Here is a 13,683-nt window from a genome sequence, read left to right on the forward strand (position 1 = left end):
AGGGGGAAAAAAAGCTCAGTGAGCATGGGTTTTAAAAGTGAAAGCTTACGTCCTTGTTTAATGGTTGGTTTTTAGGTTGAATTCCCCATGGGCATAACTTAAGCTCTAGGCTTTTTGATGAGAATGCGGATTTCAGTAATCATAATAAAGCACTTGCTAAACTCACTTCAGAAAAAGACCTTATCCGAAGACATTTATTATACCCCTAATGTGTGCCTGGCACTGGGTAGGCACTCGGGAACACCATTTTGCTTAGAGTTTCAAGGACTCTGGATCTAAAATCCTTCACAGACAGAACTATCCGAATAAATTCTTAAAATCTATTTCAAAAGCCCTTTCCCCCACTCCCGGGGCACAGAAAATGGTGCTGATTAATTGCTCATACCCAAACTGTTACTTCTGTTTTGGAGGAATTAACAAAGAAAACCCAGGCCAAATAAATCAACACCGAAGTTCAGAAGGTCAGAGCAATTTGTCTTGGGAACAAAGTCTTCCCTAGGGCCAAGAGGCATTCAGAGGAACTCTTGGTGGTAATGGGATTATTAAAGATATACCTGAGACCAGATAAATATTTGACGATTTTGCAAAGCGCTGGGGTGTCTTTGCAGTTTTCCTTCTGCTGACATATGTTTCCCCGTGGGGTCCGGACCTCGTGGCCTCCCTAGACTTCGCAAGTCAAGGACGGCTGGCGTTTCCCAGGAGTGCGCCGGAGGGGGTGGGAGAGCTGCGCCCGAGATGGGCGGGGCGGGTTACGAGAAGGGTGTGCGCGCGTGCCTGCGTGCATGCGCGTGTGTGTGCGTGTCGGCGTGCGTGTGTGTGTCCCTGCACGTGTGTGTGTCAGGAGGGGGCGGCGCGCGCGCCGGGAGGGAGGGAGATGCGGGTTACAAAGCTGCCACCTAGAGGCGCCTTCCTGCAGTGTATATAACGCAGGTCCGCAGCCGGCGAGCTCAGTCCTGCAAACTGCTCGGCCCCGGAGGCGGTGAGCGCAGGGAGCCGTGAGCCGGAGCCCAGCGGGGAGGTAAGGCAGCTGCTCTCGGCAGCCCTGCCGGGAGAGGAAGGGAAGCAAGGCGGGCAGGGTTTCTGCTCTTCAGCCGAGCGGTCTTTTTACCGAGGACTCTCTTTGCATCGCTGTGACGGTTGCCGGGGGCGTGCAGGTCTGGTCTCCGAAAGCACGGGCTGCATGCTGCACGGGCTGCTTTTTTTGCAACGCGCGGTGCTAACGTGGGGCTTCACCTTTGGGCTGCAGAAAGTAAAAAGGGCCGTTTTCCCTCAGGCACTGGTGGACGGCGCGCTCCGTGGGTGTGTTGGCTTTAGGAATCTGGTGTTGATTTGCTGCTGTGGGTGTTGAAGCTCGGGTAAGTGGAGAGCTTAGCAAGAATGCAGACCGTCCGCTCGGCTGGCTCCGAGTTGGCATAGGGAACAGCCTGGCACCATCGCTTAACCTCTCTCGTGCCGGGATACCAGTCGGGAAATAGAATTGGCAGGAAATCCGTAGTTCCAGAAAGACGTACACTTTATCAAGAGGCATCCTCAAGTGAAGCACTGAACTGTGGGATTCCAGAATGTGCTCGAGTTGGGTGCTTTGGGGGATTACCAGATCCTGTAAGCGGGGAAGCTGGGAGGGTGAATGTTAAATGCAGCCCGGGCTTCTGGTGTCTTCTTGATTGCATCCTTGCTGATCTAATCTGAGTAGGTATCGTGCTCTCGGAAGGTAAGTCCAGCTTCAACTAGAGAACAATAAAGACACACACAAAAGTCTAGGGTTTTGTCGTTTAAATGTACCCTTCAGGTAAAACATGAGTGCTGTTCTATATTGTTAGCTTGCATAAAGATTCAAGGGGTGACTGGCAGGCAGAACTTTGGAGTGAGGTCAAGGGGTGGGTGGTTAGCCAAGACTTGTAACTTCCAGAGAGAATGAGAAGTTGTAAAAGTCAGACTGGCTGTCTCCCTCCCCCTCCTTTCCTTTTTCTTCTCTCCTCCTCTTTTTTCTTTCCTCTTCTCTTCTTCCTTTCCTTTCTTTTCCCTTCTTTTGCTTCCTTTCCTTTCCTTTCCTTTCCTTTTCTCTTTTCCTTTCCTTTTTCTTTTCTTTTCTTTTCTTTTCTTTTCTTTTCTTTTCTCTTTTCTTTTCTTTTCTTTTCTTTTCTTTTCTTTTTTCTTTTCTTCTTTCTCTACCCCCCCCCCCCCCATTCACTTGCTCACAACAGGATCACTAGGTTTTCCAGGAGTGGCAGAGGGCCCCCCTGACATGGTTTATGGCTCTTTGAAGGGATTCGGTGAGCTGACATCCTCTGAAACTTCATTCTGCAAAGTCTCAATGTGGTAACTTTTTCTTTTCTTTTTGAACGCAGATGCTGCCTTTGTGTCCTTTTATTTATTCCAGGAAAATGTGGAGATCAAATAGGCTTGCCTAGAAAAGAGAGGGCAGGCTGCTGGGGTCTGTGCTTAACTTTCTATAGATTTTTAAATGGATAAACTGCCTGTCCTTTCGTCAGGAGCGAGCTTCCCCAGATGCAAAGCCTTTCTCTAAAGCGAAGTTGCACATAGGCGCTCTAGCTTGGAAACAATTTGCTCTTTTTCTCCGGGTCTCTGGCCATGCACACTTGAATGTGCGGAGCTGGATGCCACACAGCCTCCTGGGGCTGGGGGGTGGGGGTGGGGTGGAAGGGCAAAAGAAAATTGAGAAACGCCTGTGTTTTGCTGCCTGTCCGGTTTTTTAGAGGGGCATGCATTGCAGTCATAGTTTTAAAAAAGTTCCAGAAAGTGTAGCCAAGGCAGCATGCCGGTGCTTAACTGAGTCAGGACTTTGGAGGTGAGTTTTTCCCTTATTAACAGCGAGTCCTGGGAGAGTTGAGAAGGTATTATGGTTTCTAATCAGACCCAGAACAGGCAAAGTATAGGCTTTCTGGATTGGAAAAAAAAAAAAAAAAAAAAAAAAAAACCCAAACAAAAAAACCTACTTCATCACGAACAGTGGCTTTTTGTGTGATCATCGGGGCAGAGGGGTTTCTGTTTTCGGGGAGGCATGTGGGAGCTGGCTGAGGTTACTCGGACCTGAGGCTGGCGGACGGACACTCTAGAAACCCTGAGAGTAAAACCGAGCTGAGGAAAAAAAACCTTCATCAGGACTTGAGGACTTTAGCTTTCTCTCAGTGGTTTTGCAGGGCACAAATGGAATTTGGAACTGGAAAGCACAGCGTTTGAACTTAGTTTTCCTTTTAGCAACAAGAATGGTGTCAGAACGCCTTCTCGCTGAGTTTCCTGCACGTGGGTAGAGCGTAGAAAGAAACCCAGAGGCTGGGTCACGTCCAGTGTTTCTCACGTCTGGAAAATCAGAGCCCTGGGACACACATTTTCTATTAAAGTAAAAACAAGCAAGCGGAGATAAAGAGAGAGAGAGAGAGAGAGAGAAAAGAATAGGAAAGGAACAAAAGAGGGGATTGTCTGATTTCGAACACTTGATGGGTTTCTTGAGGGGTAGAGGGACTTGAGTATCTCAGTGGTGACTTTGGACAGCTGTTGGCCAGGGACAGATCAAAGGGCAGTGGGCAGCGTGGGGGACCGTGTCGGCCGCGTCTTCCAATTTTCTTGCTGTAACGGATACCTTTGTGGGGATCTTCCCCGAGTTTTATTAGCAGAGCCTTAAGACTGAGTCGCCTTCTCCTGGGAACCCTATTGTGTCTGGCCGAGAGCCTGGCTGACCTCCCACTGCCTCGTCCAGGTCCTGAGCTGGGTGGGAACTAAGGCTCTGGTTACACCCGGCCAGCCCAGACGGCAGCCTTTGTGACGTGGGGCTCTCTGGATCTGCCCTTCTGGGCACAGCCCTGTTTCCCTGTGGGCAGCTGAGCACAATAGACCAGATGGGCTTTCTGGATGTGGGGGTTCATTTTCTCCCCCAAATGCTTAAAGGTGGATGAAGATACCCCACCCCGTGTGTTAACAGGAAGCATGGTGAGGACCCCCCCGCCCCCCAGGGGTAGGTGGCCTAGATCTGAATCAGGGTAGGAAGCTTTCTTTCTCCTTGACTCTCTCTTTATGACCTTTGAGTTTCCTGCTGACGCAGAGCAGTCCCTTACTTGTATAAAGTAAGTATCCGTCTGAGACTGAATGGGCAGTCAAGACAGCATTATTTTTGTTCGCCTGGCACTGGGGGACCCACCAGTCCCCAATCTGTTGTCAGCCCTCGCAGATGGCCGCAGGGAGCCTGCCAGGGCCGGAGCTTTCCCGGACTGCCCCGTTGGATGTAATGCAGCATCGGTAAAAACACCAAAACCAAGGGGCAAACAGAACCCAAACCTCAGCGCTGGGCCGTTGCCTCACGTTTTTAGAGGTAGTGCGGATTCTCCTTAGCGAACTGCGTGCCGGCTGGGCGGGAAGGTGGGGTGGGGGGGGACTTTGGCAAGGAGGCCAGAGCACAGCTCCCACTGGATGAAGTCTCTGGAAAAGTTGCGAAAGGGAAGAGAGCTGATGTTGAGCCACAGACCGAGATCAACTGGTCCCTTGGCCTGGCCTTGGTTTGCAGAGGTTCAGCAGAGAGAGAGGCTGAACAGGGTGATAGGATCTGGACGTCGCGGACTTGCTCTGTGAAATTCCGTCCTGGGGGGACACAGATCCCAAACTGCAGAAAGCCAATAAAAAAGGTCACCCGTAGGCAGAGGTCTCCCAAAGAGCCCCGAGGGCCGGAGGGTCCCCCTTAGGGTCTGAGCTGCTGCCTCCCAGCCCTGGCCTGGCCTGTGAAATCATACCTGCACCACTGGGGACTTTAGGGAGCGCCTTCCTCCCGCCTGTTTGCCCCCGGCCACCAGAGCACCCGGCTGTGCGCCTTCTCCCGGCTTTGTGGCACCCCTGCCCTCAAAGCCTTTTCTGCCCCAAGCCACTTCCTTGCTCAAAACCCCTGTGGCTCCTGGTGGACTGCCCCAGCCTGACCCCCTCGCTCCCTGCACCCCTGCCCTGGACGGAGTCTTGCGCCAGCTTTCGTGTGTGGGGAGGGTGGCCTCAGCCAAATTCAGTGATGCTCTTCGTGGTGCCTCATTGGTACACGCCTTCCCTTCTCCTTGAAGGCCCCCATAAGCCACTTGAGGGGAAACCCCGCACCTTGCTGCCCATCTCAGTTACTGGCAAGTTCTTGGGGGGCGGGGCGTGGTGATTCTGGTCTGTTATGCCCCAGAGCAGTGCCCCTCGCGGAGGAGGCTCCACAAAGATGTGGGGGCCTGGACAGCGTTGATGTTTGTCTCAGTTCGATGAGGGGCTCAGAATCTTCTGGACTCCCATTCCCAGGGATGGCGTCGCATCACTGGGCGTGGCGGAGCCTGATGAACCCCGCTGACTTACTGACCGTGAGTGCGTTGAGCCCCTGCATTGTGCTGGCCGTGGTGGAAAAAGGTGAAGACATCGTCGGGGTGCGGGACTTGGGCAGGAACAATGTGGAGAGAAGTGAACGCAGTGACGCAGAATGGAGACCTGTGGCCTGGGTGGTGGACAAGGAGGGAGAAGCGGGATGCGTTCGTTGGGACAGGAGCAGTCAAGGGGTGGGTCGGGAAGAGTCTTCCTGGTCTGGGATGGGAATTTGCAAACACACAGGAGGCAGTTTTGGCGAACGCCAGCCGGTTGCCGGAACACTTGGCAGTCTCCGTCGTGGAGGGACTGACTTTCGGCCAAGGAGAGGACATGTTTACTGCAGCCTGACCGCCACCCCTTGCCTACTAACCCTGGGGACTTCTAATTCTGGCTTGACCCCCCAGCTCACCGGGTGAGCTCAGGCGGACCATTTGGATCCAGACGAATGCCTCGGGCCACTTGGCTGTAGTTCACTCGTTGTCTGGGATACTTGGTTGATGAATAATAAGCCTGAGATAGGAGAGGCTCATCTCCCAGGAAAGTCCTCCAATCGACAAAGAGGAACCTTTCCACCACTAGCGAAGAGGAGTGGTGGATGAGGCCCTTTGCAGACCCCAGGCCGGTGGGGAGGCCCAGACAGACACCGGGTCCTCCACAGCCATAGGGAAATGGCAGAAGTGTGATGGTCCCTGAGTACAGGTGTGGGACAGGTGACCCCCAAGGGTCTATAGGAAGTGACCCCAGGGGAGAGGAGCGGTCAGTTAAGACCCAGTGAGTGCTGGGGACAAGGGGACGTACAGTGAAAAGTCCGGCTTTTTGTTGTCAGTGGGGTCTCCGTGGTCCAGGAGACAATGGAAAGGGAGCCTTTACTGGTCTGTGGAACATTCCTGAATGTACATAATTCTCGTGGTCAGATTTCAAGTGGTACAGAAGTTTAGAGAGTCAAATCGACAATCCCCCCTCCGTCCCCTCTGCCCAGAGTTTTATACTTATCGCAGATCTTTTTTCTGTGGCCTTTGTGCACGTGTATTTGCATATAAAGACACACCCACCTTTTGCTCCTGTTTTACGTAAATGAGATTATGGGACGCAAATGAGATTATGCGACGCGTATGCACAGGCACGTCGCCTTCACTTGGGCTACCTTGTAACTTTCCATGTTCCTAAAGGAGGGTCCCTTTCGTTTTTCTTAGAGCTACGTTATATTTCAGAAGGTGGACGCTTTGACAAACCAGTCCCTGCTGATGGACATCCACGCTGTCTCCAGTTTTTTCGCTAACAAATAGTGCTTCAGTAAACATGCTTGCTCGTGCAGTTGGGGACTCCTGAATCTTCCGAGAGGAGCAACGTGTGAACCTAGGTGTCGAAGTGGGTCTCACCCTCCGGCCTCGGGGCTCTGGGTCCGCAGGGAGGCGGGCAGTGTGCAGGTTTGACGGACCCTGGGAGTTTTTCCCAAGCTCTGGCCCCACGCTGGCGGGAAAGGACTTGATGGTTTGTGCAAAGCAGAAGGTGACTGGTCCCGGTGGGATGAGGGGTCTCCTGCAGGTCCGGGTGTCATCAGACCTCCGCTGCCCCCCAGCACAGAGAGACCAGAGACTGGCTCAGAGGCCTGATACTTAGACGGGGAGCGCAAATCCTCCAGGGTTCATGCGGAATGCAGTCTGTCTGTCTGTGTACCGGCCGAGGTGACCTTCAGCTTTGCTGGAGGGCAGCTGAGGAGCTGGTGTGGGACACACTGGGCATTAAAGTGGCCCCTGTAGTTCATCAGCACCCCCCTCCCCGGCCCTCTCCACCCTCAGATTTTGCCGGGAGCTTTGTCATCAGGCCTTGCGGCAGACAGCATTTGACAGAAAATGCAGACTGTCTTTGTCAGATCATATTCTCTTCTGGAAACGGCCCTTGATTGTTTCCAAAGCCAAATGCATGGAAGATACCGGCATGACAAGAGGCTAAGCTGTGGTGAGGCCTTTTACTCTCCTTAGTCCCCGTTTAGATTCGTGGAAGGCTTGATTCCCAGTTGGTCTCGTCTCCTCGCTGTGCTTCCCTGTTTCTCTTGACCGCTGGGGCCTCCTGCCCTGGGAGGGGGTGCCTGGGAGGCGGGTGGTCAGGGCACAGGCCCCAGCTTCAGCTCCTGGGCTGAGTGGTGGTGGATGATCGGTGATGGACGGGCCAGCTGGCTTTCTCGCTCTAGCCAGGGGCCTCGAAGCCTCTGTTGTGCCCTTCAGCCCATCAACCCTTGCTGGAAGAGCCCTACTGTGTCCCCCCAGACACAGGGAGAGGACACGTGGATTGGGTGGTGTACCCCATGAGGGCCTAGGAGGACCCGTGATCGCTACAACAGGTTTTCATTGCTCAGAGGGCAGAGGCGGAAAAACCCGGGATGGGGCCCGCACCCTCTCTGGCCACAGCTCAAGTTCTGGGAACAGCGACGGTTGGCAGGAGCCCCAGAGGGTCCAAAAGAGCAGGGCTTGAGAGGCAGGTGGCTTCTTATACGCTCCCGCCCTGTGTGGTATGGCTGTGCATGCCGAATAGCGCCCAGCGCCTGTCCACTGGACGGCACGGGAGCCCACTGTCTCCTTGTGGTGAGCAGAGAGGTGGGGGGGCTTGGACCCAGTCACAGTGACAAAGGCTGGGGCGCATTCCTTCCTTTCTGGCCCCAGCCGACAGTCCAGATCTGCGGCTCCGGGGCATGTCTGCTGAGGCCCTGCAGGGCTGTAGCGGTGAGGGTGGAGGAGGGAGCCCCACCCGGCTCCCGCCCTCCTCTGCCCTCCAGCAGGGGTCCTCTGCTCTGCAGGGACTCTGGGGTCAGATGAGGTTATGAGGCAAAAGCACCTTATAAACTAGGCCATGCTGCAGATGTGTTTCATTTTAGGGAAATAGAGGGAGAAGGGGTCACCGCCTTGGAACCAGGAAGGAAGCAAAGCTGAAATCCTTGCTTTGTTCTGTTCTGGAATCGGGGGCTTCAGGGGTCGGGGTGGGGAGGATCAGTCCCGGGCAGGTTAGTGGCCAGGGGGACGTGGCAATAGTGGCCTCAAGGCACGGTCTGGGGCTGGCTGTCTACTCTAAGGCCAACCCAGTGGGTCAGGGACCCCTGTCTCTTCTGCTGCCCCGTGTCCTGTGGGGGTCCTCGAGCTGCCTCTTAAGACAAGGTGGTCCAGAGTCTGGTCACGCGAGGAGTTTCTTTGTCTGAAACTTGGTCGTGCTGAGTCTCCCGGGATGCCGTCCTCTGCTGTGGGTCTGGTGCTGCACGAGTTGGTGGTCGCAGGGCACGGGGACCCTCCTGGTGGGGTGCCCCGAGGACCACCAGGCTTCCTGGCTGCGGGCACTTCACGGGGGCCCAGCCTTCTCCCCTTAGCAGCAGGGACACGGGGGCCTGCTTAGGTCACCAGGAGAGGGACCAAGGGGCACTTTCAACCCGCAGAGGAGAAGTGCCCAGGAATCTGCTGGTGATCCCCACTAACTGAGATCCACCTGCTGTGGGTTCGAGGCTGAGGAAGTAGTCCTGGGAGGCAGTGGGATGTCTCATTGTCAGGGACTCTGTTCATTTATCCGGAAGGTAAACCCATCACCCCGCCCATCTCTGTGCACCCTTGCCTTCCCTTCCAGGCAGGGACGGGCAATTACTTAGGCGGCAAGAGTTAGTTTCAAACGTGGACCAAGAATTAAGGGAGGCTGTGACCTTTGCTAAAGGGTTGGGAGGGGGCAGCGGTGGACTTTTGCAGAGCATGTCCCCTATGTGCTAGACTCTGCACTGGGCCCTTTGGTGCCCGGGTGACTCCGCGATGGCTCTGGTGCCCTGACAATGCAGTGGAAGACAGGTTAACTAGTCTCAAGTTAACCGCCCATGAGGGGAGCGTCAGGATTCCAACCCAGGAAGGTCTGGTCTCGGGATGGGTGCTTTCCCGGCTGTGTGTCCTCATACCGTGAGCGCAACCACCTGAGTACTGACCTGTGCATCCTCTAGGGAGATCACCTAGGTGACCTGGAGTCCACTGTAAATGAACTTGGCACAGAGGCTCGACTCGGGGTGGGTCATTACCTGTGACATGCGGGAAGGAAGCACAAACACCTTCCTCTGTGAGGTAACTCTCAGCAGATCGCCCTGTTCCCACGGTCACACAGTGGGGCTGCCGTCCCGGGGCTGGGTCCTGGCGGGATCTCAGCACCCTCAGGTTTGCAGGGCGGAGGGGGGGTCACCCGTAGAAGACAGCCCCTGACAGCTGTCACGGTGGGTGCATTTCAGGAGAAGTCACGTCTAGGCACCGTGGTACCTGGGAGCGGGATTCCTCTATGGATGTGCAAATGGTGATGATCCCCAGGTCAGCAGGGAAGACGGTGGAGACAGGTGTCTGCCCCTCCAGAAGCGTGGCAGGTGGTGACTTTTGTGCTCCGGGTCTTGGCACAAGCCACTCCCGAAGCAGTTGGATAAATAAAAGAAGGGAACACAGCCGGTTGGTTGCCCTTAGTTGAAAAGCGCGCGGCCCAGCCGGGGACGGTGGGGGGGTGCGGGTTTGGGGTGCACCCAGGCACCCGAGCTGCAGGACGTTGCGTGCCGAATGGTCGTCAGGACCGCGGGGCGAAGGCGGCCTGAGACCCGGGCCGACACACACGCGTGCTGCAGGAAGGTCAGAAACACCGAGTCAGTCACACCTCTGATGCACGCTGGGGAGGGAATCTGCAGCGCTCTCATTAAGACCCCAGCACAGGACCCTGGTCATGCAGCTTTGCCAGGAACTGATCGACTGCCATTCTTTGGGACGTGGGGAAAACGGCTCCGCTGTCCTCCGCGGAGAATGAGCGAGCCGTCGGCGTCGCCTGGGCTGTCAGACGCTTCGCTGGCCCCTGGGCCGTGTTGATTTCACCCCATGGGCACGGCCGGGCTGCTGACGTCTTGAGAACACAGCCGTGAAAAGATAGAGACAGCGGCCACTCTTGCTGTCTTTAGCATCACGTGGGCTTAAGATTCCGGGTAGGTTTTTTTTTTTTTTTTTTTTTTTTTTTTTTTTTTGCGGTGGTGCAGAGCTCCGTCACGGCGGCTTGCTTTTGTCCTTTCTTTGGGAAGACGCCACCGAGCCCGAGCGGGAGAGCCGAGCTTACAGAGCGCCGGAAAAGCACATGGGCTGGCGCTCCGGCGCTCCCTAACGAAGCCTTTTCCGTTCCATCTCTCTTTGTGTGGTTTTTGTGCAGGCCGTTTGCTTCCTGCCCTCAGCACCATGGATCTGCACCTCTTCGACTACTCGGAACCGGGGAACTTCTCCGACGTCAGCTGGCCGTGCAACGGCAGCGACTGCATCGTCGTGGACACGGTGCTGTGCCCCCACATGCCCAACAAAAGCCTTCTGCTGTACACGCTGGCCTTCGTTCACATCTTCATCTTCGTGATCGGCATGATCGCCAACTCCGTGGTGGTCTGGGTCACCATCCAGGCCAAGACCACCGGCTACGACACGCACTGCTACATCCTCAACCTGGCCATCGCCGACCTGTGGGTGGTGGTCACCATCCCCGTCTGGGTGGTCAGCCTCGTGCAGCACAACCAGTGGCCCATGGGGGAGCTCACGTGCAAGATCACGCACCTCATCTTCTCCATCAACCTGTTCGGCAGCATCTTCTTCCTGACGTGCATGAGCGTGGACCGCTACCTGTCCCTCACCCACTTCGCCGGCACGTCGAGCCGCAGGAAGAAGGCGGTTCGCCGCACCGTCTGCGTCCTGGTGTGGCTGCTGGCCTTCTGCGTGTCCCTGCCCGACACCTACTACCTGAAGACCGTCACGTCGGCGTCCAACAACGAGACCTACTGCCGCTCCTTCTACCCCGAGCACAGCGTCAAGGAGTGGCTCATCAGCATGGAGCTGGTCTCCGTCGTGCTGGGCTTCGCCGTCCCCTCGTGCGTCATCGCCGTCTTCTACTGCCTGCTGGCCCGAGCCATCTCGGCGTCCGGTGACCAGGAGAAGCAGACCAGCCGGAAGATCATCTTCTCCTACGTGGTGGTCTTCCTCGTGTGCTGGCTCCCCTACCACGTGGTGGTGCTCCTGGACATCTTCTCCATCCTCCACTACCTCCCCTTCACCTGCCAGCTGGAGAACTTCCTGTTCACGGCCCTGCACGTCACACAGTGCCTGTCCCTGGTGCACTGCTGCGTCAACCCCGTGCTCTACAGTTTCATCAACCGTAACTACAGGTACGAGCTGATGAAGGCCTTCATCTTTAAGTACTCGGCCAAAACGGGCCTCACCAAACTCATCGACGCCTCCAGAGTGTCTGAGACGGAGTACTCGGCCTTGGAGCAGAACACCAAGTGACGCGCCCTGCGGGGTCCCGGGGACTGAAGGTGCCCGTTTTCCATGCGGCACCGGGATGCGTCGTTTCCCGAGCGCGCCGCCAGGGGGCTTCGGGCCCAGGTACCCGAGTGGCGGGAAGAGGGGAGCGCGTGCCACGGGCCGCCGTGGCGGCTGCCACGCGGCCGTGCGTCCTGGCGGTGTCTCCTCACGCAGGTGTGACCGACCTGTTGGCCCAAGCCTGCCGCGGGGATGGGCTTGCCTGCACTTGTGTAAAATAGGATTTCCGTGCTCCCCGAAGGTTTTCTATGGCGATTTGTATTTAAATCTTAAGACTTTATTTTCTCACTATCGGTGTACCTGATAAACGTATTTGAAAGTTTAAATATATTTTAAATATCGTACGGGAGGCACAACGCTGACTTGTATTCAGAGCGTGGTAGTTTGAAGACTAGTTTGACTTCCGTGTTGACTAAGGATGACATTAATTGTTAGCTGGTTTGAAAGGATATATCTATAAATATATAAGTATATAAATATACGCCAGTCTTGGCGGAAAGGCTTTATTTACGATAGTTTTATGTCTGTGTGGTGCTTTGGGGTATGGAACGACAAAACGACTCTGTCATGCAGCCTGTGATCTTATGGGTGTTGTAAAAGTACGTGAAAAAGGCGAAACAAAGCACAGCTGCCCCGGGCTGCGACGCTGTGCAGAAAGCGAGCGGTCTTATTCCAGAAAGTTCTCTCCGTTTGTAAGTTATTTTTTTTTAATAAAGTTTTTTTTTTTTTCCTAAAAAGGCATTTGAGTCTCAGTTTTAAAAGCATGTGTGACATTTAGGTGGCGTGCGTGTGAGGTAATAACGACACATCTGTGCTGCATGTTACGTTGGCCTGAAGTGTTTAAAACAAGAACGCTACCATAAAGCAAAACCCAAGGGGTCAGCTTGGAGGCGGTGATAGAAAAGGAAAAACATTTCGTGCTTTTTTTTTTTTTTTTAAACGTCATGTGGTATATTTGCGGGAAAGGAGATGCTGGGTCAGTGTAGCCTTTGAGGCCACGTGCGTGCCGGAAGATTCTCGCCTGCCGTCGGCCCAGAATTGTCCAGGGCCCGGGACTTTGTGTGTGGCTTGGCGTGTGCCCCCAGGGCCACATGTCACATAGCCCATTGACACTTCCCTGTGAAGTTTTTTTTTTTTTTTTTTAATTTTTTAATGTTTATTTTTGAGAGGAAGAGAGGCAGAGCGTGAGCAGACGAGGGGCAGAGAGAGGGAGACACAGAATCGGAAGCAGGCTCTAGGCTCTGAGCTGTCAGCACAGAGCCTGACGTGGGGCATGAACTCACGGACTGTGAGATCATGACCTGAGCTGAAGTTTGATGCTTAACCGACTGAGCCACCCAGGAGCCCCTTTGAGCATCCAATTTTTTTTTTTTTTAATTTTTTTTTTCAACGTTTATTTATTTTTAGGACAGAGAGAGACAGAGCATGAACGGGGGAGGGGCAGAGAGAGAGGGAGACACAGAATCGGAAACAGGCTCCAGGCTCCGAGCCATCAGCCCAGAGCCTGACGCGGGGCTCGAACTCATGGACTGCAAGATCGTGACCTGGCTGAAGTCGGACGCTTAACCGACTGCGCCACCCAGGCGCCCTGAGCATCCAATTTTTAAAAAAAAATTTTTTAATGTTGATTTATTTTTGAGAGAGAGAGAGACAGAGTGTGAGCTGGGGAGGGACACAGAGAGGGAGACACAGAACCCGAAGCCGGCTCCAGGCTCTGAACTGTCAGCACAGAGCCCGACGCGGGGCTCGAACCCACCAACGATGAGATTATGACCTGAGCCGAAGTCGGACGCTTAACCCACTGAACCACCCAGACTCCCCGCTTTCTGTGGTTTTAGGCCCTGCTTTCTCTTCCTGTGTACAGGGCAAACTCTTCGTTTAAAAGACAAAACCAATCTGTGACCCTCTTGGGACCACGCGATGAGTGCATTGTCGGCCTGTGCGTTACCAAATAAACCCGCTTTACGGGTGGCTTGAGAGAGCACTTTCAGAATGGCCAGTTCTGCTGTGC

At 54.7% G+C, this 13,683-nt stretch overlaps 1 protein-coding gene across 7 annotated transcripts; it reads left to right on the forward strand.

The window, feature by feature from the left end:
* Nucleotides 1-862: 862 nt before the first annotated feature.
* Nucleotides 863-12,409, forward strand: ACKR3 (atypical chemokine receptor 3). Of its 7 annotated transcripts, XM_006935708.3 has the most exons (3): nt 875-1,018; nt 1,274-1,355; nt 10,522-12,409. In XM_006935708.3, exon 3 carries the CDS (start codon nt 10,548-10,550, stop codon nt 11,634-11,636), a length of 1,089 nt encoding a protein of 362 aa, XP_006935770.1. In that variant the 5' UTR covers nt 875-1,018; nt 1,274-1,355; nt 10,522-10,547; the 3' UTR covers nt 11,637-12,409. The 7 variants fall into 7 exon arrangements, with proteins under 7 accessions (XP_003991324.1, XP_006935770.1, XP_044890603.1 ...); XM_003991275.4 differs by lacking the exon at nt 1,274-1,355 and having other exon boundaries at nt 863-1,018; XM_045034668.1 differs by lacking the exons at nt 875-1,018; nt 1,274-1,355 and adding an exon at nt 1,362-1,711.
* The last annotated feature ends 1,274 nt before the right edge of the window (nt 12,410-13,683 follow it).

The sequence above is a fragment of the Felis catus genome, chromosome C1, assembly GCF_018350175.1.
Source record: "Felis catus isolate Fca126 chromosome C1, F.catus_Fca126_mat1.0, whole genome shotgun sequence".
Classification (NCBI taxonomy): domain Eukaryota; kingdom Metazoa; phylum Chordata; class Mammalia; order Carnivora; family Felidae; genus Felis; species Felis catus.